This window comes from Vipera berus, assembly GCF_964194415.1.
Source record: "Vipera berus genome assembly, chromosome: 13".
NCBI lineage: Eukaryota > Metazoa > Chordata > Lepidosauria > Squamata > Viperidae > Vipera > Vipera berus.
In genome coordinates, this window is record NC_138216.1 from 3,141,289 (window position 1) to 3,166,142 (window position 24,854).

At 46.6% G+C, this 24,854-nt stretch overlaps 1 protein-coding gene across 1 annotated transcript in view; it reads left to right on the plus strand.

The window, feature by feature from the left end:
- Window positions 1–11,526: 11,526 nt before the first annotated feature.
- Window positions 11,527–24,854, plus strand: part of FOXK1 (forkhead box K1) — a 49,507-nt gene continuing 36,179 nt past the window's right edge. The window contains exon 1 of the mRNA XM_081337828.1: window positions 11,527–12,054. Coding sequence (XP_081193954.1) covers window positions 11,615–12,054 — 440 coding nt within the window. The 5' untranslated portion in view covers window positions 11,527–11,614. The remainder of the gene's footprint in view (window positions 12,055–24,854) is intronic.

The window sequence follows — 24,854 nt, forward strand, 5'->3', positions numbered from 1 at the left end:
CTCAACAACCATGTGACTAATAATAATAATAATAATAATAATAATAATAATAATAATAATAATAATAATAATAATAATAATAATAATAATAATTTTTAATTTAATTTTAATTCCATTTATATCCCGCCCTTCTCCGAAGACTCAGGGCGGCTTACAAGCTTATTATTATTATTATTATTATTAATAATAATAATAATAATAATAATAATAATAATAATAATAATAATAATAATAAAGTTGGAAGGGACCTTGGAGGTCATCTAGTCCAACCCCCTGCTCAGGCAGGAAACCCTATACCATTTCGGACAAATGGCTGTCCAGTCTCTTCTTAAAAACCTCCAGTGTTGGAGCATTCACTGCTTCTGGAGGCAGGTTGTTCCACTGGTTAATTGTTCTCACTGTCAGAAAGTTTCTCCTTAGTTCTAGGTTGCTTCTCTCCTTGATGAGTTTCCATCCGTTGCTTCTTCTCCTGCCTTCAGGGGCTTTGGAGAATAGCTTGACTCCCTCTTCTTTGGGGCAGCCCCTGAGATATTGGAACACTGCTATCATGTCACCCCTCACCCTTCTCTTTAACAGCTGCAGGGATTCTTGACACCTGTTGCAAGGAAGGTGGCATAATGGGGCAACGTTCACTTCACAACAATAGAGCCACAACACTTAACAAGAGTTGTGGTTCTGTTTCACTTAGCGACAGAAAAGTTGACCTCAGTTGTAGCCGTAAGCCAAGGACTGCCTGTATGTCTCTGGAATAACAGAAGTGGTCACTGTCCCCTCTCGGTTTTAATCCATGATCTCATCAAGGGACGTTCAAGCTTTCATTCTCGCACAATGTAACAATGGACTGCAATGTTTTTTAGACAGCCGTTGTCCATACTCAGAAGCCGACGTGCCATGATGTTTATTAGGGGATTGTGTCTGATTTCTGGTGGCTAGTTGTTAGTCAACAACCAACAGTGTTTGATTTCAGATCTGTCTCTGACAAGGGACATACGACTGTACATGGACGGAATTAAGTAAAAACATGCAAGAATGTTTAGTATTTAGCTAAATTGGATAGTGGACATGCTGTGAGGGTTAATATTGTATTGTATTAACCATAGGCAAGTCACACTTCGTAAAATAAGGGTGGGCAGTGAGTTCAATAATTGATTCTAACCATTTTGGAGAGTAAAAGCTACACGGTGCCCTATTTTGTGGGTTGGCTGCCCAGATCAATCAGCCAGAATGGAGCTGGAAGGGACCTTTGGGATCTTCTAGTCCAGTCCGCTGCTCAAGCAGGAGACACCATGCAATTTGAGATAAATGGTCATCCAGTCTCTTCTTAAAGGCCTCCAGTGATGGAGCACCCACAACTTCTGGAGGCAAGCCGTTCCACTGGTTAATAGTTCTCACTGTGAGGAAATTTCTCCTTAGTTCTAGGTTGGTTGTGTCCTGGAATAGTTTTCATCCATCACTTTTTGTCCTGCCCTCAGGTGCTTTGGAGAGTAAGTGGATCCCTCTTCTCTGTGACAGCCCCTCAAATATTGGAAATCTAACAGGTTCTTGGTTCTCATCCGGATTCATTTACTTTGCACAAATTATCCCATTCCCTCCCTCGTCCAACCGGTTTTTCCATAGCTATTCAGGTATCAGATGGATTTCATCAGCCAAAGGAGTTTATTTTCCACTTTCAATCAGCCGGGGCAGATAAAAGTGTTTGCAAGTTCAAGGTAGTTCATAGCTGAGCAGCCCCAAAAGATCTGCGGAGTTTATTGGCAATTGAGCAGCTCTGAAAGATCACCGGAGTTTATTGGCAACTGAGCAGACCCCAAAGATCACTGGAGTTTATTGGCAAAGATGATGAAAGAGGCTGTTCTCTTTGTAATGGAGAGCAAATTCCAACATCTGGCCCCATGTTCAGAAAAAGCTTCTCTCCCTGCCTCCCAATCTAGCTCGTTTTTTTTAAAAAAAAAATAATAATTACAGAGAATCATTGAATTATATCAGTTCATTTAATGACTGTTCAAAGTTACAGAGTGACTTATGACCATTTTTCCCACTTACGAGCGTTCACAGCATCCCCATGGCCACGTGACCAAAATTCGGACCCTTGGCAACTGACTCATATTTATGACGGTCGCAGTGTCCCGGGGTCATGTGATCCTCTTTTGCGACCTTCTGACAAGCACAGTCCATGGGGGAAGCCAGATTCCCTTAATGACCGTGTGACTAACTTAAGAAGTGCAGTGATCCACTTAACAAAGCATGTCCAGAAAGGTCTTTACATGGGGCAAAGCTCCTTTAACAAAATGCCTCGCTTAGCAACAGCAATCTCAGTTGTGGCCGTAAGTCTGGGATTACCTGTATTATTTCTTTAGATTCTTGTTAACCGGTTAATTCCTGGAGCAGGATACAGTTATTTCGAGGCGTATAAAGCTGAGTAACCAAAAAGACCAAAATCTCTTTTGTGCCAAAGTGGAACCTCGGAGCAGATGGAAACGGTGCAGATGGCATTCTTGGAGAAACATTACGGAAATTTGGAACTAATCATCTTTCTCCCACGATGCTGTGATGATCAATAGGGTGTCTTGAAACGGCAGGGAATAGCTCTGAATTAACTTTCCAGGAAGCTTTCGGACTGCTCCCTTATTTTGTCTAGTTCTCAAACTAGCCCCCCTTTCCTTGTAAGAGAAGAAAGAGTGCAGAGACTGGCCTGACCAGATGTTGGAGATAGCACAGCAGATCCTGGAGGGTGGAGTTAAATGAGGCATCAGCCTAGAATCCCTACCTAGGCATAAACAAACTAAGTCCAATTTTCCTTGAGTTCTGTTCACCTTGACCTAACAACCCACAACTCCTCAGTCTGGATCTGGGGGTGCCCTTGACCCCCGGTCTAAAGTGTCCCTTCCTAACAAGCATATGGTCCAGATTCTGACATTGCTTTATCCCCCTCCTATTTCTATAGCTCAAAGCCTCCCTAAGCGCCTTCGCCTGAAATCCCAAAAGAGGGAGGACGATTCCTGCAGAAAAAGGATCTCATCCCTCCTAAAGGAAGCTGGGATACCTGTGCATCCCTCCCGCAGGTTGCCTTAGCCGACAAGCCCTTTGGAAGATGCTGAGAATCTCAAGGAGCACGAAGGAGGTGAAATCCGATTTTCACGAGAGTCTTTGCTCTCCCTCCCGGCCTGAAAAGCAAGGGGCAAGCCCCTCGGAATCTTATTCCGACTCTCCTGCATTCCAGAGCAAAGTTTGGGCTGAACCTTTCACGTTTGCAATGAACAAATCTAGCAAAAAAAACCCGCCTTTTTAGGAAAATCTGCAGCTGAGGTCTATCAAAGGCATACAGCGCCCCCTGCCGGCCAGGATGCAGCTTTGCAGGCTCAGGAAAGGTGCCTGCAGGGATCCCACACGCCACAGGTAGCCACAAAGCCACTGGACCACCAGGTGGAGGATCTGTTGCCGCAGCAGTGGTGGGATTCAGCCGGTTCGCACCACTTCGGCAGAACCGGTAGCTACTTTTGTTGTTGACCGGGCCCAGAACAGACTTCCGGAACCGGCATGCACGCAGAGAACCAGTTGCTCACCTATTTGAATCCCACCACTGTGCCACAGGTAGATACCGGCACCCTGAAAATACTGAGAAGGCCCCCCACACACAAAAAAAACCCCATTTGTTTCCTCTTCCAAAGTCGTTTGTAAGATTTTACATAAAGAAAAAGAAAAAAACCCAGTTCCAAACAACATAGAATGTAGAATAAATAGGATTGGAAGGGTCCTTGGAGGTCTTCTAGCCCAACCCACCGCTCAAGAAGGAAAGTCTAAAGTGAAAGATAGAAAAGAAAGAACTGGATTTTTAACTGTGCGGGATTTTTATTTTTATTTTTAAGTGCTCTACGCCAGCCAGAGTCCCTGCGTGTGAGCTGGGTGGTTCGATAAAACATGTTTAATAAATAACTAATTCATAAATCTGGGCTCCCCGATCCTGCCCCGAAGTCATGAGAAGGAGCAAATCGCTCGCCCGCTGCATTTTATACTGGGTAAGCCACCAGGTGGTGCCCTGTCCTTTGTTTTTTGGGAAGCAAGGATAAACGCAGGTAATCCTTGACTTGCAACATTTTGTTCAACATGGGTTCAAAGTTAGAATGGCACTGGGAAAAGGTGACTTTGTTGTTGTTGTTGTTGTTAGCTGCGAAGTCGTGTCCGACCCATCGCGACCCCATGGACAACATTCCTCCAGGCCTTCCTGTCCTCTACCATCTTCTGGAGTCCCTTTAAGCTCAGGCCTCCTGCTTCAGTGACTCCATCCATCCACCTCATTCTCCGTCGTCCCCTTCTTCTATTGCCCTCAACCTTTCCCAGCATTAGGCTCTTCTCCAGTGAGTCCTTCCTTCTCATTAGGTGGCCAAAGCATTTGAGTTTCAGTTTCAGGATCTGGCCTTCTAAAGAGCAGTCAGGGTTGATCTTCTCCAGGACTGACCGGTTTGATCGCCTTGCAGTCCAAGGGACTCGCAGGAGTCTTCTCCAGCACCAGAGGTCAAAGGCCTCAATTCTTTGGCACTCAGCCTTTCTTATGGTCCAACTTTCACTGCCATACATTGCAACTGGGAAGATCATAGCCTTGACTATACGCACTTTTGTTGACAGGGTGATGTCTCTGCTTTTTAGGGTGCTTTCTAGATTTGCCATGGCTTTCCTCCCGAGGAGCAAGCGTCTTTTAATTTCTTGGCTACAGTCCCCATCTGCAGTGATCTTGGATCCCAGGAAAATAAAATCTGTAAAGGTGACTTACAACCCTTTTTTCACATTGACGACCACTGCAGCATCCTCATGGTCACGTGATCCAAATTCAGATGCTTAGCAACTGGCATGCACTTCTGATGGTTGCGGTGTCCCGTACTGTCTGTGTGTGTGTTTATTTGTGTGTGTGTGTGTGTGTGTGTGTGTGTGTGTGTGTGTGTGTGTCACACGATCCCCTTTGGCGTCCTTCTGGCAAAGCAAAGTCAAAGGGGAAAACGAGTTCCCTTAACCACCGTGTTACTAATTGAAGAAGTGCAGTGATTCGCTTAGCAACCGTGGCAAGAAAGGTCGTACAATGGAGCAAAGCTGACTCTTTTAACGACTGCCTCAAATAGCAACGGAAATATCGGGCCTCCAAATTGTGAGACCTTGCACAAATTGTTCCGGACAGCTGCGAAAGGGGCTTGCGGTTTTTCAACACAAGGCTCCAGCTAGGCTTGAGTAGCCAGCGTGAATTTTGCGTAGAATCTCCTTTTCTACAGCAGCAGCTGGAGAAATTGTTCGTTATTGGCAGGAAGGAAAAAAAAAATACAACGGCAGGAAAACACACTCGTATCTTCCCAACAGAGGAACGTAGGACTTCTCTTGGCAGCAGAACCAAGAGACGGATGCGGCGAGCTATCAATCTACCCGAACTTCAAGGTGCTCAGCTGGCTTCTGCCATTCATTCTCTCCTTTCAGATTTTCTCGCTGGGTAAGAGCAGAGGACGGTGAGCATCCCGAAGCAAAACAGCTGGGCAAGGCTGCAGGCTTGAACCATCCGTCCATCCATCCATCCACCGCTGGAGCCCTAGCCAAAGGGGTCAGGAAGAGCACAACAGACCTTGCACAGCCGACTTAGCAACAGCGCTGAGACTTACACACCGCTTCACAGCCCTCTCTAAGAGTCAGCATACTGTCCCCCAACAATCCAGGTCCTCCTTTTACCGACCTCGGAAGGATGGAAGGCTGAATCAACCCTGAGCCAGTCAGGATCGAACTCTTGGCAGCGGGCAGTCAGCCTGCAATACTGCACGCTGGCCACTGGGAGGGAGGGAGGAAGGGAGGGAGGGCAATAGCACTGAGACTTATATACAGCGCTTTATAGCCCTCTCTAAGCGGTTTACAGAGTCAGCATATTGTCCCCCGATAATCTGGGTCCTCATTTCACCAAACTGGGAAGGATGGAAGGCTGAGTCAACCTTGAGCTTGTCAGGATCAAACTCTTGGCAGTGGGCAGAGTTAACCTGCAATGCTGCATTCTAACCAGAGGAAGGAAGGAAGGAAGGAAGGAAGGAAGGAAGGAAGGAAGGAAGGAAGGAAGGAAGGAAGGAAGGAAGGAAGGAAGGAAGGAAGGAGGGCAATAGCCATAGCACTGAGACTTATATACCGCTTCACAGTGCTTTACAGCCCTCTCTAAGCGGTTTACAGAGTCAGCCTGTTGCCCCCAACAATCTGGGTCCTCATTTACTGTCCTGGGAAGGATGGAAGGCTGAGTCAACCTTGAACCACCGAGAATCGAACTGCCGAACTGCTTAGTTATGCAAACTAGCTCTGCAGCTAGATTTTTTTTCCCCAGACAACTTCTCTCAGAACTTGATTCTGATTAGGGATTGGTCCACCCAGCTGCCTTCCATGGCACCAGAGGGAATCTGGAGGCCGGAACGACATGCAAACAGGTTGAACATCAATTGCATCTCAATGTTCATTAAGGGGCTTCTGCATTGTTATGATTATTTTCTGGGAATTTAATAATTTTCTGATTTCATCCCACTGGGTGGGGTTCCGCAGGTCACATCCCCAAAATCTATGGTATTAAGGCTACCATACTGGGACTGAAAAATGTTTGGTTGGCCACTAGATGGCAGAAAAGACCGACAGAAAAACGTTTGGTTTTTTGCTGCCATCTAGCGGGCATCCAAAGAAGCGCAAGCCTCATCAATTCTAAGGGGCATGAATGCCAACACCCAGAATTCCCCAGCCAGTGAGGAATTCTGGGAGTTGAAGCCCCCACACACACTTAAAAGTTGTTTTAGCTGAGAAACATTGCAGTAGCCCTAACATATCCCTGAATGACACCACCCTTGAAAAACAGCCACAATCTTTTCAACTCAGCTTCCACGCCTTCCAACGACTTTTAAGTCTCATTTTTGGACTTGCTAAGAAACAGGTTCCTTCCCAGGTTGCATTTTAAACATGGAAATGGGACACCATAGCAATGCTGAAACTTGAGTCCAAGGAAAGATGAGTCAATTCCATTTTCAACACAACAGACTTTTTTTTAAAAAAAATAGTTTAGTAAATAAATCTGTTGGCAACAGATGATATTTGCAGCTGGCACAAAGCTGGTAGTATGCTGTCTTGTCATTATGGTGCTAATAACTATTTCACAGCTGTTGTGAAAAGAAAAACGCTGCCAACTTTTGGGGCTAGAAGAAATCAGAAGCTTTGTTCATGATTACCTTCCTTTTAACACATTTTAATGCAGTTTATTTCACCTAGTTAGAGTGGAACAGAAGGAAAATCTGTTTCTTTGCCTTTTTTCCTATCATTCCCCGCCTTCCTGTTTGGCTCTTATTGTAAAAATGTTCTGCATCCTTTATAATACTCAATTATAACCATTTATAATATAGCTAGAACAATATTTTATTATAACACCTTCCTGCCCAATATGTTTGCATAAAGCAGGCGACAAATGTAACCGTGGAAAGAAAATTGGCACCAAAAAATAGATTATACAGCTTTCCAAATTCTAAACACGCTTTTTTTTAAAAAAAGGTGCTAATATATTCTTGATGAGTGTAAGGTTACAAAAATCCAAGCTGCAAAACTCAAGGAAGTGTTATTTTCGGATTCCAGACCTAGTTTGTTCATACAAACAGAAAACAGGATTTTTCTCCCGAGAGCTTGTTTTTCTGTTTCTTTCATGTAAAAATACACCCACCTTCTTGTGTAGACTTTTACAAAAAATGTTTTTATAAAAACAAAAAGGGTTTAAAGTTTGTAAAAATCCCCTGCCCCCCTTTTTTTTTTCCTTTTGTGTGTATTTCACTCTAGGTCAGTCCAAAATGTTTTTAAAGTTTATCTAATGTTTGGTAGATTGTTGTTTTTGTTGTTGTTAGTTGCGAAGTCGTGTCCGACCCATCGCGACCCTATGGACAACGTTCCTCCAGGCCTTCCTGTCCTCTACCATCTTCTGGAGTCCCTTTAAGCTCACGCCTCCTGCTTCAGTGACTCCATCCAGCCACCTCCTTCTCTGTCGTCCCTTTCTTCTCTTGCCCTCAACCTTTCTCAGCATTAGGCTCTTCTCCAGTGAGTCCTTCCTTCTCATTAGGTGGCCAAAGGATTTGAGTTTTAGCTTCAGGATCTGGCCTTCTAAAGAGCAGTCAGGGTGGATCTCCTCTAGGACTGACCGGTTTGATCGCCTTGCAGTCCAAGGGACTCGCAGGAGTCTTCTCCAGTACCATAGTTCAAAGGCCTCAATTCTTTGGCGCTCAGCCTTTTTTATGGTCCAACTTTCACTGCCATACATTGCATTTGGTATATTAGAGACACTTTATATCTTGGGAAAACATGGCTAGGGGCAGAAATGTTAGCCACCATCATTAAAATGTCTCAATCTGGGATGAAAAAAATAAGCTCACTTCTTTAATAACCTGACAGATTTAGAAAGACGATCAAACTAGGTTAGACCACTCTTTAAAGCAGAGTTTCTCAACCCATCTTCGATGTCTATGGAGATCCAAGTCATGGCTGTCCCAAAGGTCCTTTTTTTTTTCCAAAAGGCCACTGGACTTGCTTGGTTTTCTCTTCGGAAAACAAAAAATTGCTTTTCATCCAAGAAGAACTGAACTGAAGAAGCTCCTTGGATGAGAAGCGAAACGTTTTCAAAGAAAAAAAAAAACAGGCCCAGTTGCTTTTTGAAAGAAGAAAAAAAAAAGACCTTAGGAACAAACACGACCTGGATGATTGAGAATCTCTGTAGACTGAGGAATTCTGGGAGTTGAAGTCCACAAGTCATAAAAGGGCCAAGTTTGAAGACCCCTTGCTGTGTAGCTGTTGAAATTGGGTGGACTTCCAAGGACCAGAATTTATTGATTGATTGATTGATTGATTGATTGATTGATTGATTGATTGGATTTGTATGCCGCCCTATCTCCCAAAGGACTCAGGGCGGCTAACAACGATAAAAACACAAAATACAAACATTAAAAGGTATTAAATCAAATTATCCCATAAATAGTCCAATTAAAAACACAATAAAACAAAATTAAGAAAACCTCCATCAGTCCAGGTTGACCTGTTGAAAAAGCCATGTTTTGAACGGAGATCCGGGGTCATCCGGAGCTCCAGTCAACATTGTCTGGCCGACGGCACCCTGAGGAGGCCCTCCCTGTGTGATGGGCAGTCGTTCCTAGCAGCAGACGGTCCTGCAAATATCCCAGACCCAAGCCATGTAGGGCTTTATAGGTAAGAACCAGAATTCCCCAGCCACCCATCAAATATCCCAGACCCAAGCCATGTAGGGCTTTATAGGTAAGAACCAGAATTCCCCAGCCACCCATCAAATATCCCAGACCCAAGCCATGTAGGGCTTTATAGGTAAGAACCAGAATTCCCCAGCCACCCAACGGATTGGTTAACATCTGTGTGACAACACATCCAGACAATCCTGCCCCTCCTAAAGCTGTCATTTCCCAGCTGGGTGAGCGTTGTGTTCTTTTGTCAAAATGCCCCCTAAACTTTAAATTGTTCTTCTTTTGCAGCTTGAAATCCAGTTGAAAAAGAGGACCTTGTTACATCTAGCGAGTTTATTGTGAAGGTACCAAGAGGTGAGTTGTGACACTGGAGGAGGGGGGAGAGAGAGATCACCCCTTTCCCCCTTAAATCTGTGTTTTTCAAAAGTTGGCCACTTTTCAGATATCTGGACTTCAACTCCCAGAATTCTTAAAGAGCCAAGTTTATTCGACATTAAAAGGGGCGTGTAAAAGGGGGGCGCCACCAGGACCAACCGCAAGGTCTGTCCGACGCCACGTGGCTTGCACGACTGTGTCTCACTCCGGAGGAGGCCCCCTCCCACCCCAATTGTCAAGGGCCAGCTGACACTTGCGCTCCCGGCCGCGTTGCGCGTTCTTTTGCAATGGTGCGCTGATCCCTGCGCGCTGCTCGATGCCCGCCGCGCATTGGGTGGCGGATACGACTTGCCTGGCCCGGCTATGCTTTGCCCGGCACATCTTGGACGGATAAAAACAAGCCGTTTTGCAACGGAAAAGGACGCTTAACTAAGGTTACCGTGTTAAGGGGTTGCATTCACACGACCCGTCTTTGGTTTCTTGCTTAAGGGCTTCACGAACTCAGCCTAAGGTGCAGCCGTGGATTTTTTGCAAGCCCGAAGGCGTGCATTCGAGTCAACAGGGGCAAGGGTCGTGTGAACGCAGCCCAAGCGGGACTCCGAAGGGCAGGCTTCCTTCTCCTTGCCAGACCGTTGCATAACGGCCTGTCCTCCCTCCCCAAATCTGCGTACAAGCGGCTGCCGCGAAAGGCCCTCCCCGGGCTGACGTGGGGAGCCTCCACCCATCGCTACATCCGTGCCAACCTCCCTTTGCGCCGGTTCAGTTTCTGTTCCCTCCGACCTGTTTTCTCTTCTCCCCCCCCCCACCCACCCTCAAGAGACCTCCGCGGGTGCCAGTATCCCCCCCCCCGCGCGCCGCTTTCCAGGCCACGCGGACCGCAACTCCCATCGTCCACAGCCCAGCCAACTCTTGCAACGCCCCCCGACCCTTGCAACACGTCCCACCCCCTCCCCCCCCTCCAGAAAGCCCCACAGCTCACCCCACCCGTGCCCTCGGTGGAAAAGGACCCCGCTCCCTCCCCCCCCCCCACTCCGGAGCCGCGGAATCCGAGCGGGGCCGGCTCAGTCCAGCCCGATCGTGTTTGTTTTGCCCGGCCACGCGGTCGCCTCCCTCTTTCCCCCTCCCCCCCCACCCGCTGCACCCTCCTCCGGGATCAACTCACACTCGGCACACAAACACACCTTAACCCCCCCTCCTCCCCCCTCCACACACACACACAGCCCTCCTTCCACACTCCGCACCCATAGGGCAGCGTTTCCCAACCTTAGGAACTTGAAGATGCGTGGACTTCAACTCCCAGAATTCCCCAGCCAGCTAATTCTGGGAGTTGAAGTCCACGCATCTTCAAGTTCCTAAGGTTGGGAAACGCTGCCATAGGGGACCACCACCAGCGTTTCCCAACCTTAGGAACTTGAAGATGCGTGGACTTCAACTCCCAGAATTCCCCAGCCAGCTAATTCTGGGAGTTGAAGTCCACGCATCTTCAAGTTCCTAAGGTTGGGAAACGCTGCCCTAGGGGACCACCACCAGCGTTTCCCAACCTTAGGAACTTGAAGATGCGTGGACTTCAACTCCCAGAATTCCCCAGCCAGCATAGCTGGCTGGGGAATTCTGGGAGTTGAAGTCCACGCATCTTCAAGTTCCTAAGGTTGGGAAACGCTGCCATAGGGGACCACCACCAGCACCACCACCTCTCCAAAGCGCGCTCCCCTTGGCCAGCCCTCTTCTCTGGGCGGGCTCCCCACTCGCGGGTGGGGGTCCGCGGACACGCGTGGCGGGCCGTCCGGGCCCCGCCCCGGCCCTCGACCCCCGCCCGCCCCCGCCGAGCCAGCCCGTGCGCAACGCCGGCACCCAGCCTCGCCAAGCCAAAGCAGGGCGCATTAGCGGCGGCGGCGGCGGCGGCAGCGGGGCGGCTCCCCCCAGGGCGGCGGCTCCGCCCCGGAGGCCGGCGGGGGAGTCGGCTGGCTGGCTGGCTGGCTCGCACGCTGGCTGGCTGGCGGGGGAAGATGGCTGAAGTCGGCGAGGACGGGCGCGGCGGCGGCGGCGGCGGAGCAGCAGCCTTGGTGGCGCTGCGCTCGGCGCCCTGCAGCCCCGCCGCGCCCCCGCCGCTGCCTCCCCCGCCGCCGCTGCTGCTGCCCCTGGTGCCCGCCGCTCCCTCCGCGGCCTCCTCCTCCTCCTCCTCCGGCGGCGGCGGGGCTCCGCTGGCCCGGCTGCAGGGCCGCGACTTCGAGTTCCTGATGCGCCAGGCGGCGGTGAGCATCGGGCGCAACTCCTCGCAGGGCGCGGTGGACGTGCACATGGGCCACTCCAGCTTCATCTCCCGCCGCCACCTGGAGCTGGCCTTCCGCGCGCCCCACTTCTTCCTCCGCTGCCTCGGCAAGAACGGCGTCTTCGTCGACGGCGCCTTCCAGCGGCGGGGCGGGACGCCCCTCCAGCTGCCCCCGCAGTAAGTGCCGGCCGGCCGGCGGGTGGGTGGGTGTGTTTTTGTCTGTGTGTGTGTGTGTGTGTGTTTGTGTGTGTGTGTGTGTGTGTGTGTGTGTGGAGGAGAGGAGCGGCTGGGTCTGGGGGTGGGGATGGGGATGGTGGTGGCGCCCGCCGCGGGCCCGGTTGGAGATGCAGCTGGGCGAACGAAGGGGGGGAGAGAGGAGGAGGAGGAGGAGACGCGCCGGTGGGCGGTTCCGAAGGGAGGGAGGGAGGGGAGGGGAAGGGAAGCCCCGCTGCGGGGCGAGGGGAGGGGGAGAGAGAGAGAGAGGGAGGGGGCCGACACGTGTCGGGACCGGTGCGGGACGATTTGTTGACAGGGCTCGTTGCGCGCACGGGCGAGTCTCGGTCTTGGGAAAGGGGCAAGAATAACCGGCGTCCCCAAACGCGCTTGGCAGGCATTGTGTGTCTGTGTATATATTTGTGTTGTATGTTTGTGGGCGGGCGGGGGGGGGGTGCGGGAGTCGTGAGAAGGGGCGTTTGCAAACCAGGCTGGAAAGGAAGGGGCTCCCCCTAGCCAGGAAAGGTCTGGGGATGGGAGTCCGCTTCGGGGAGAGGGGGGAGCTCTGAAAAGGGGGGTGTCCCTCTTAAAGAAGGGGACCACGGTTGAGCAGGGGGACTCTGGCTGGGGAAGGCAGGCCTACCTTGCAGGGGGCCAGTGTTTGAGTTTCGTCTGACGTTTGTTCTTCATCCAACTCCTGACAGAGTCAGGAGGGTGCTATGGGGTTCGCACAATCCACTGGACCCTACTTAAGGGCACAGAGGAGCTGCATGCACCCCTAAATGGGGGGGGAAGGGAGCAACGACTTGAATCGTGGAATGGCCTGATGGATCGGTTCACCCAACAGGCTCCATCCGTGGCAGGTTATCAGAAGAGACCTGCTGGCCTTTCATGCTGGTTCAGCGGGGTGGGCGAACCCCCCCCAAAAACAGGGGTCTCTTTTAAAAAGGCTTTGAGGGGTGGGCCTTTGATAGGGTGGGGATCAAAGGCAGAGGAAGTGGCTAGGCCTTGCATCTGGAAGGCGTTTAAATGGTAGTGTTCCTGGTCTGGAAACCAGCTTAGACTAGGGGAAGAAATTCGAGGGGAGTCTTTTTGAGGAGTGGCGGGGGGAGCTTTGTAGGACTGGAGAAACTTCACCCCCAACTCTTCACCCCCGTAGCCGGGAACACTTCCTTTTTATAAGGTCATTTCTCCTACCAGTCATTGCTTAATTAATTAGCTGGATAAGTCAGTTGCTGAGATCACCATCTCAGGTCTATTTAGAAAGAAAGGGGAGGAAAGTCGGGGGGGGGGGGTGTCCAGACCAAACCCCCCCTCCCAGGCAGAAATCCTGCTTTGGGGTCCTTAGGAAAGGACAGAGGTCTCTCTTGATCATCAATCTCAAGCGGCAGCCTTGCAAATTGAAAAGATTGGGTGTTGATACTGGACACCGGGGAGGAAGCTAAACAGCTTAATGAACAAACAACCAACCCAGCCAAAAGTAAACAAATCCACAATTCAGCTTTGTAAGAGGTGTGAAGGCAACCTGGTGTTTCCAGAATGGGGGGGGGTTGTCCCTGATAGCTGCATGTAACATGGCGTAAGATGCTTTTTTAGGGCCACAAGAATGCAAATGAATTGTGCCTGCTTTACAGTCAAGATTCAACTCGGATCTAATGTAGAATTGCTTCCATTTTCTCCTCTGTTCTTTCGCCCTCCCAGCCTGGTTGTGAAAAGGCACAAAGCCTGTTGCTTGTTCTGTGGTTAATAGTCCTTCGGGCCTGCTCCGTGTGAGTTTTCTTGGCAAAGTTGTCGGAAGTGATTTTTCCGGAGCAGCGTTAGTTAGGGCCTGAGAGAAAGGGTTTTTTTATTCTTTTCTGCTTTTTTTTAATCCAGCACCTTCGCCTCTGGGGAGATTAGAAAAGGACAAGAAAACACAAGAAAAATTCTGCACATGTCGAAGAATCCTTTGTTGATATTTAGATCATGTGGTGCAAAAGTTTCCTTTTGAAGCAATCTTGGATATTTTTGCTTGGTCTGTGTTTATAAAATTGTTTGGAAAGCAGTTCACACTACAACCAGGTTTATTTTCTAGACAAGGAGTGCCCAACCTTGGCAATTTTAAGACTTGTGGATTTCAACTCCCAGAATTGCTGGCTGGGGAATTCTGGGAGTTGAAGTCCATGAGCCTTAAAAGTTGTCAACGTTGCACATCCCTAGTCCAAAGCCTGTTTGAAGCCCAGAACGATGAGATAATATCTATTTTTCTAGACAAGAAGTGTCCAACCTTGGCAACTTTAAGACCTGTAGACTTCAAGTCCCAGAATTCCCCAGCCAACATGACTGGCTGGGGAATTCTGGGAGTTGGAAGTCCACAGGTTTCAAAGTTGTCAAGCTTGCGCACCCCTGTTTTAAGCAGAAGGTAACTTGTTTTGTGGGGTGGGCAGTTATAGTCTGCTAGACCTGGATCCCAACAGAAAGCATTGGGGTATTTTAGAGCAGAACAACCGGAATTTCAAAAGGATTTAATGTGGGTGGTCCTGAGAGCTAATTATGAGTGTGTAATAGGGGAACTAACAAATGAAGGAATGTTTTAAGGAGGGGAAGTGTTTAAAGTGAGGATGGTAAGAATGAGATTCCTCGACTTTTGCAGTCAAAATTCCAAGCAAGTGAGGGGGTGTGTGTGTGTGTGTGTGTGAAATAGTTTCAGTTTTAAGAGGGGGGGGGGGAAACGGAATGCCTTTAGCATGAATGTTGATATTCCCTTCTAAAGGAAATAGAAAGCCACCAAAAACAATGTGTAAAATTGGAGCTGTTACTCTGGAAAATTTGGGTCTGGAAATGGAATCCTTCAGATGATAAAAGAACAGGGTCTGTAGGATTATTTTTTTTAAAAAAAATGGATTTTGAACATTTGGCTCTGCTCTTCAATCAACTCATTGGCTGGCTGGGGAATTCTGGGAGTTGAAGTCCACGCCTCTTAAAAGTTGCCGAAGTTAAGAATCTCTGGCACAGAGATAAATGCAAAGAAAAAGAAATAAAAAAATAAAGCCAGTCCTTGTCCTTAGGCTACAGAAACAGGGTAGAAAGAACATTTTTTAAAAAGCAGGAAGAACATTCCTGAAAGTGCCAGATGATGAGGAATGAGGAAGAAGAGGGTGATGAAGAAGAGGATGAAATTCTAAATCTCCTTTCTCCTTCCTGGGAAAAAAAAGTTTTTGCCTGTTACACGAACCCAGCCTATTGACGTTTGGGCAATAAACCAAGATGAAGCTGCCTGAATCGGAACAAGGAATTGTGTGAACACTCTTCTGTCCAAACCTGGTCAATTAAAACACCAATATGGGGCAGAAAGTGGTGGAGTATATTTTCTGATTGGAAGAAAAATGGATTTAGGTAGCAGATCTCCTGTATTTAGAGAGCCAGATCTGCCTCTGGATGGTAATTAAATATAATTTTTTTAGCAGAGAGTTTTCTGCTATAAAATAGTCCACGTTTGGAAGTTCCTTGAAGGATTTTGGTTGGTAGGAAGCGGGGGGGGGGGCGGCAAAAAAGTCCCAGCAACAGCTGGATCCCATAAATACATTTTGGGGAGATAAAATTAAATTGAACACAATTTCTTGACCGATGCAGGATTGTGATGGATGCAGGGCTGCTGCTTACAAACATAGAAACGTTTGTTCATGTGGGTGGTTGCAGAAAAGTGAGTCTTACTTGGCGTGATCATTGGCAAACCATGGTTTATGGCTCAGCATAGATGGGTACACTATCCATTGGGGGGGTGAGTTGACGGATCAAGGATTAATTAAGCAAACTATGGTTTGGTGAAATGTGTCAGCCCAGCCTGTTGACTTACTTGTGGGCATCATTGAAAGAGTTCCTGATATTTGTAGCCTCCACGTTGCGTGTCACAGTAGCTCAGTGTGGTTTCAGGTTCGGCGTTTCTGCATGTGTTACGTATGTGTGTGCTTTGGAAACAGTAAAAGGAAGCAGTAATGCCCAAGAGTTTGCTAACCTCTCTCCCCTCCAAGATAATTTTCCAACGGGCGATTGCTATTTTTGCAAACTAGCCATGAAACAGGAGTTTGTGCGAGGTGCAGTCTTCCAATAAGGTGTCCAATTTTTGCCTTACCCGGAGTTGTTTGATTGAAAGATACGGTAGTCATTGGTGCCTGCAATTTGCATCATTTTTGTAATTGAATTTTTTGAGTAAACAGCCCAAAGGCACTCTCTTGTGATAGGCAGTATAGAAAATTGTTAAATAAAATAAAAAAATAAACATGGAAAGAATACGCCGAAGATGTAGTGGTGGACAGATGTAGAAATTTGCTATATACATAAAATAAAAATAAACATGGAAAGGATAGGCAGAAGATGGTCTAGAATGCACACAAGTATGGCGGGCAGTGTAGAAATTTGCTAAATAAATAGAATAGAATACTCTTTATAGGCCAGGTGTGATGGGACACACAAGCAATTTCTCTCTAGCACAGAAGCTCTCAGTATACATACAAGCAACAAAGTAATACAATAAAACATACTTGTAAAAAAACACATTTATTGTAAAAATAAACATGGAAAGAATAGGCACTGAAGTGGGATAGGCAGTATAGAAATTTGTTAAATACATAAAATAAACATGGAAAGAATAGGCAGAAGATAGTCTACAATGCACACAATTGTGGTGGGCAGTGTAGAAATTCCGTAAATAAATATAATAGCTTTATAAACCAGGTGTAATGGGACACATAAGGAATTTGTCTCTGGTGCAGAAGCTCTCAATGTACATACAAGCAACAAAGTGATAAATAAAACACTCCTTAAAAAACATTTATTTTAAAAACAAATAAACATGGAAAAAACAGGCAAAAAGTGGCATCTTTCAGACTTGAAACCTTATAGCCTGGCTGGCTTTTTGTCACCAGCTTCCAAATTAATCTTTGCGCTCTCTCTTTTAAAAAATATATATATATACAAAGTTACATAACTGCAAGCTGTTTTCTTGCATTTAGATATTTGGTGACCCATCCCAGGCTCGTTGCTTTTCCCCAAGGCAATCTGGGCTTGGAAATGTTTTTGTTGGGGGGGGGGAATCTGGGACTCTTTTATCAGGGCAATTAATTTCTCCTTGTAAAACATGGCTGACTTTTCCCTTCCTGCTTTGCAAGAGCCCTTGGCGTCGGTGCCCCCTCAATTAACTTCCTCTCTCTCTGCTAAAGTTGCAACGGGTGCCAAATTAAGAGCCTGGGAAAGGCAACTTGTCTTTGCATGATTGATTTGTTTTTAAAATGCTCGAGCAATATCTTTCCCCTTCCAAACGCTTGTAAACGTGTTTTTCACACCTGGGTAAATTATGCAAAATTGGATAAAACTGTATATTTTCCCCCTTTTGGGTAGCGACACAGGAAGCTGTCATCCAACACAACAGGAGCATGAAACATGTAAAGGGCCTTTTGATAAGTTTTGGTAATGAAGGGGGGGGAGTTGGGAAGCCCTGCCTTTTATTTTAATTTGCAAAGAAATTTTAAAAAGCAGTGACTTTTGTTTCTAATTTGCAGAGAAATTTTAAAAAGCAATGCCTTCCGTTTTAATTGGCAAAGAAGTTTTCAAAAGTAATGCCTTTGCTTTAATGGGCAAAGAAATTTTAAAAAAGCAGTGCCCTTTATTTTCACGAGCAAAGAAATTTTAACGTGCCATGCCTTTTAATTGGAAAGAAATTTTAAAACGCATTCCCTTTTATTTCATTTTGCAAAGGAATTTTATAAAGCAACCTTAAAGCTTTTATTTGGTTTCCTGATTTCTACGCTGCTAATAATTCTGCTGAAGTGGGGTGGGGGGGGGGAGAACCCATACGCTTTCAGCTGCTGTTTATGATCAGGGTAAATAAACCTCAGACTCCTCCCTTTCCAGTTGTAAAGCCGATGATGCAATATTTCCTACCCCTTCTTGCTTGCTTGCTTTCCCCCCCCCTCCCCTTAAATGGAATTTGCCCTGTGGTTTCCTGCAGGTAAACAATTCCAGTTCTCTGCGTGCTCACAGACCAGGCCTCAAAACGTGTGGCGTGTTTTCCTTTCCAGGCTAAAACTTGAAACTTGTTTGGATCTGGCTGAGCACATGGATATCATTACTTCTGGGTTTTTAGATTTTACGCAGCAGGGCTTTCGCCGGGACAGAAAGAAGCGGCTGAAATATTTGTCCGTTTTGTGTTAGCCTTCCCACCGTTGGGAGACCGAAGATCGAGAGACGCTTTATAAATAGACTCTGCTAGCAAGAACTTCTGTGTTTGGGCCACAGGAGTTGGATCAAAAACAAGGTTTCCTTCTCAAGGGCAGTACTTATATACAGGTGGTCCTTGACTTACGACCACAGTTGAGCCCAAAGTTTCTGTTGTAAAGAGGGACATTTGTTAAGTGAGAGTTTTGCCCCCATTTTATGACCTTCCTAGTAGCCACAGTTGTTAAAGTGAATCACAACTCGGTTGTTAAGTGAATGTGGCTTCCCCATTGACTTTCCTCGTCAGAAGTTCGCAAAAGGGGATCACGTGACCCCGGGACAGAGCGACAGTCATAAATATGAGTCAGTTGGCAAGCGTCTGAATTTTGATACCCCCAGTCCTGGGGATGCTAAAAAGGTCATTAAAATGGTCGCTTTTTTCAGTGTAACTTTGAATAGTCCCTAAGTGTACCGTTGTAAGTCAAGGGCGAGCTGTATTTACTTGGGCCTAAATTAGGGTTTGTAGTAGATCTTGGTTTGTTAAAGCAAGCCGCCTGCCACGAGTTTGACTGTAACTGTGGCTTAGAAGAGAGTTTGCAGGAAAAGCTAAAGCCGGTAAGAGTGATTGTGGAAGATGAACTAATGACCTGCTTGTGACCAATAAGCCAGGTTAATGATTGTGCTGATGGACCCAAATCAAGGAAACTCACACTTTCTTGAGTGGCCAATTGCTGGCTCTTTGCCTGGCCTACTTCACAGGGCTGTTGGAAAAAACTGGAGGAGACAACATGCTTTGTATCTTTATATCTTTAACTCCTGGAGGAACACAGATTTAATAAAATGAACTCCCCCCCACACACACACACCCTCTCTTCCGTTGGTGCAAGCATTTTTTTTTTACAAATCAATCTGACACTTCATTGAGCAACCGTTTGACTTACAATCAGTCCTCCCACTTACAACCGTCTCCATGGTCATGTGACTGACACCCAGGCGCTTGGCCACCAGCCTGTGTTTTGCAGTGGTTGCGACATCCTCGGGGGGGGGGTCACACGATCCCCATTTGCAATCTTCCCAGCTGGCTAGCCAACAAGGCAGATTCAGCCAAGGAAGCCACATTCTCTTAATGACCATCAGATTCGCTTAACAACGTGGCAAAAAGGTCGTAAAATCAGGCACGGCTTAACAACTGCCTTGCTTAGCAAGGGAAGTTCTGATCCCAGTTGTGTTGAAAATCGAGGACTATTTTAAAATATTTAACTGCATTGTTATTGAAGAGAACTCAGCCAATTACCTCCGGGCCTGCAGAGAGCAGATATCGAAGGCTCGATCAGCTCCAGAATTAATGCTCTAAGGAGACATTCAATCATCCTGGTGTGGGTTTAATTATTAGCCTGGATTTTCTGTGTTTTTAGGAAAGGCACTTCAAGTCGGTTTGTGTTTTTCTGCCCCTTCTGTGATAGAGTGGTTAAAATCCTTCCGTTGAGAAAAACCTCTGGCGCTTAAGGAGTTCTGCATTTCTCTCTCCTCTCCTTCGGGCTGTGTTGGAAAATATAAACGCCTTGCAAGTTTCTATTTCCCAGCGACATAAATCTCAGCGCGAGCTGGTGAGATTCAGGTTTCGCAGCTGTGTTGTTGTCCGCTTCTGCACCGTGAACAAAGAAATAACAAAAAAAAATTTCTCCAAGGAAGGCAGTGAAAGCAGCTTTACGCTGAGCGAATTTCCTCGAGAACAGGAAGAACTCAGAGAAACAAAACATTGGTCTCTCAGAGCTGAGGGCGTCTTGGCTGCTGTGAATTAATCTGAAATTCTTGTCCCTGGAGACTGTTCGGGCATGGAAAGAGGCTTGTTTTCTTGATGGAGTGAACGAGTGTGGGGTTCCTCGGAAGGCAGTTGCTTTCGCACAAGGTCAAACCCAAAGTCTTACGGCGAGAATTGACCACAGATGTCTCAAAGCTAGCTGTCTGAAATGGACGCCACAGGCGTTTGCAGCAAACCAAGATTGTGTCAGATGATTTATCATTTCCAGAGTGAACAACACACAAAAACACACAAAAATCTTAACAGCAAGCCTTGTTGGTTGGATGCCATGTTTGCAGCAAACCAAGATTATGTCAGGCGACTTCTCGCTTCCAGATTAACACGCACAAACACACAAATCTAACACAAGCTTTGTTGGTTGGATGGCACGTTTGCAGCAAACCAAAATTATGTCAGGTGACTTCTCGCTTCCAAATTTTAACACAAGCACCCAAAAATCTTAACAGCAAGCCTTCTTGGTTGGATGCCACGTTTGCAGCAAGCCAAGATTGTCATTTGATTTCTCACTTCCAGATTTCACACAAACAAACAAATCTTAACACAAGCTTTGTTGGTTGGATGCCGCAGATATTTTCAGCAAATCCAAGATTAGTTCAGAAGGAAGATGCACCTAGAGGTGTTCAAGGGGTCTTGAAAAAGTTTCCATGCTCCTCCAATCCAGGTTATGAATTTTATAAAAATTGAGGCTGCCGCTTGGCTCCGTGTCATGTCAATGTTTGGTTTGTAGGGAGGACCATCGAAAGGTGGAGATGCTCAAAGCAAGCAGAGAAACACCTGTGGGGTGTTGTGGCTTTTAATTCCGTGCTGTTTCTTTGCTTCCCCGGTTCATTTTGAGTGGGCAAATTGCATTAAATGAAACTGAAACGCTTCACAAAAATAGTAGGTACCAGCAAGCAGGCTCCGATAAGTTACGATGAAGATCCAAACTTGGTTTTTAACTACAGTTACTTCAATAAAGCGTGATTTCCTGATTGTGCACAAGCTTGATAACCGTGGCTTCCAAAACAGCATAGCTAGATTTATACAACAGGCTAAACCAAAATGAAACAAACCATTTTTACACAAATGTTTTAACCTTTTTGTTTGATCTTTTTATTTATTTTTTAAGCTTTGTATCTGGCAGTTCTCTTACCAACATAATGTTAAGCAGGTCTACTCAATCTTTGGGTTTACAAGTCACACTAAACAGTAATTGTTTTCGGTTTAGTGCGTTGTGCTTTCTTCGACAAACCATAGTTAGAATAACATGAGTTGGAAGGGACCTTGGAGGTCTTCTAGTCCAATCCCCTGCTTAGGCACCATTTCAGACAAATGGCTGTCCAGTCTCTTTATAAAAACTTCCAGTGTTGGAGCTTCTGGAGGCAGGTTGTTCCACTGGTTAATTGTTCTAACTGTCAGGAAGTTTCTCCTTAGTTCTAGGCTGCTTCTCTCCTTGATGAGTTTCCATCCGTTGCTTCTTGTCCTGCTTTCAGGTGCTTTGGAGAATAGGCTGACCTCTTTCCTTTGTGTCAAACCCTCAAATATTGGAAGACTGCTATCATGTCCCCCCTGGGGACATTAAACTAGACATCCCCAGTTCCAGCAACCATTCCTTATATGTTTTAGCCTCCAGTCTCCTGATCCTCTTTGTTGCTTTTCTCTGCACTCTCTCTAGAATCGTAGAGATCTATGCTTCTGCAGGATAGAGCAGAGAATTTGGGGCCCAGTTTCTTACTTGGTATCTGTAGACATAAATATTTGGTGGACAGATACACCCAGTCCCCGACCCCAGGGGTGTGAAAGGTTGTTGTACTAAAAACAGCACAGTTTCTGTGTGGTGTTATCTAGCTGTTCTCCTGCGATAAATCCTTGATATTCCATCCCTTTGGCGTCAAACTGAAGTTCCTGGAACCAGATTAAGAATTATCCCAGCCACCTAGGTTTGTTCCTTATGACCCAGGAAGATGGGAAGATAGGAATCTAGTTTCTCTCTGATTCATTCTTGGTGATAATTAGACAGCTTTTAATAATGCAAAGTAGTGTCTGGTTCATCAAAACCAGGAGACAGATGTGGTGGTGCAATGCCACAAGCTTTATGTAGAGATAGTGCTCGACTTACAACAGTTCATTTAGCGACTGTTTGAAGTTATGATCGTTGCCATATGAGAGAGAAAGAAGTAATAGTAGTAGTAACTGTGAGAGCGATCTCGGAGTCCTACCTAGTGGACAATCCCTTAAACATGAGCCAGCCGTGTGCTGCAGCTGCCAAAAAAACCAACACAGTGCCAGGCTGCATTAACAGAGGGGTAGAATCAAGATCATGTGAAGTGTTAATACCACTTTACAATGCTTTGGTAAGGCCACACGTGAAATACGGCATCTAGTTTTGGTCACCACGATGTAAAAAAGATGTTGAGACTCCAGAAAGAGTACAGAGAAGAGCAACAAAGATGATCAGGGGACTGGAGGCTAAAACATTTAAATAACAGTTGCTGGAATTGGGTATGTCTAGTTTAATGAAGAGAAGGATGAGGGGAGACAGGATAGCAGCCTTCCAATATCTCAGGGGCTGCCCCAAAGAAGAAGGAGTCAAGCTATTCTCCAAAGCGCCCGAAGGCAGGACAAGAAGCAACGGATGGAAACTCATCAAGGAGAGAAGCAATGTAGAATTAATGAGAAATTTCCTGACAGTTAGAACGATTAACCAGTGAAACAACCTGCCTCCAGAAGTTGTGAATGCTCCAACACTGGAAGTTTTCCAGAAGAGATTGGACAGCCATTTGTCTGGAATGCTGTAGAGTTTCCTGCCTGAGCAGGGGGTTGGACTAGATGACCTCCAAGGTCCCTTCCAACATTATATTGTTGTTGTAGTTGTTATTACTATTATTATTATATCTTATGCAACAAGAGAAAGTCCCCTTCGAGTCCCGTTCGACCTTTGAAGGCTTCATGGACACCTTTTCCGGACAGAAAGATCGCCCAACCATCCTTGTGGTTTTGGGTTTTCAAATCTTTGTCTCCATTTCATGGCTAACCCCCCCCCCCTGAGTCCCGCTTTCTATCAACAGTGAGCCAGTGTACCCAGGAAAAGGCTCTCCCTTGGATCTTTTTAAGCGGAAATGTTTATTAAAGGTTGCCAAGCGTGACTGACAGACATCTGGGCGGGCACAGAGAGCAAATGCAAAAAAGCCTTCGGTTTAGCATCGGCTGCAGTGAAAATTCGCCTTTTTCCCCCCCCCCCCAAAAAATAAAATAAAAAGATGAGGGTTTACGGCTTTGTAAGTTTAGATTCCTCGACACAGCGGAGAGTCTAATAAGCAAAGGAAGATTTCGGCCCCTGGTTAACGGCGTTTTAAGCTGCTTCTGCTCTCCGCGTAGGGGAAGGGCAGGGTATAAGTAGACGTCCTACAGGAATTTGGACGATCGGACAGTCTCCAGGTCTTTGCCTGCTGCTCAAAACCAAACGGGGTGCCAGCGTGCCCCTTTTAGCAGAGGAATACAGGAAGTCCTCATCTTACGACCGCAATTGAGCCCAGCGTTTCCGTTGCTAAGCCAGAGGGTTGTTAAGTGAGGTTTTGCCCCACTGGACCACCTTTCTTGCCAACGTTGCTAAGTGAATCTGTGCAGTTCTTAAGGGAGCAACACGGTCGTTAAGTGAATCTGGCTTCCCCATTGACTTTGCTGGTCATAAGGTCGCATAAGGGGGGGGTGTCTCATGACCCCAGGACGTTGCAACTGTCCTAGGTACTGCCAAGCCTCTGGATTTTGATCACGTGACCTGGAAAGGAAGCTGCAACGGTGATAAGTGGGGGGAAACTGTCCCAAGTCCCTTTCTCCCGTGCCGTTGTTAACTTCAAACGGTCACTTAGAGAGTAGTTACAAATCGAAAACCGCCGTACACTTGGTCCTTGACTTAACGACCGATCGCTTAGTGACGGCCTCCAAAGCCGCAACATTTCGACCCCCTTCCAATGGTCTCTTCTTCTATCCCCGCAGGACTCGGTAGAAAAATATCTGATCTTTTTGGACATCGTAGTTCTGCTTTGGTACCCCGGAGCAAAAAGGAAGAATTTTTTCCATTTCTTTTTCTCCCCAAGTTCTTCAGACACTTTCACACTCCGGAGGAGCGAAATGCAAGAAGAGCCCCGAGCCCAAGTTCATAAAGCAGCTTAATAGCAAAATCTCCCAGGGAGAGTCATTGTGTTCGCATCTTTCCTGGACACACCAGACTGGTTTGATTGTTATGTAAATTACACTTGCTCTGCCCTCCACTTTCTTCTTAATGGGCCATTCATCACTGCAAAGTTTTCTCTGAAGGAGCCAGCTGCTCCTCCTTAGAAGTCTCCCCCACCGCCACCCCTTTTTTAAAAAAATAATAATAATCACTTTTTATATATATCTTGTGTTCCCTTTATTTTTTGAGCAATATATATATATATATATATATATATATATTGCTCAAAAAATAAAGGGAACACAAGATAAGACATCCTACTATTAAATACAGTACATTGTGTTGTTTAAGTGTTCCCTTTATTTTTTTGAGCAGTGTGTGTGTGTGTGTGTGTACATATGTATATGTATATGGAGTAAGGTAAAGGTAAAGGTTCCCCCACACATGTGTGCTAGTCGTTTCCAACTCTAGGGGCCGGTGCTCATTTCCGTTTCAAAGCCAAAGAGCCAGCGCTTGTCCGAGGACGTCTCCGTGGTCATGTGGCCGGCATGACTAGACACCAAAGGCGCACGGAACGCTGTTCCCTTCCCACCATAG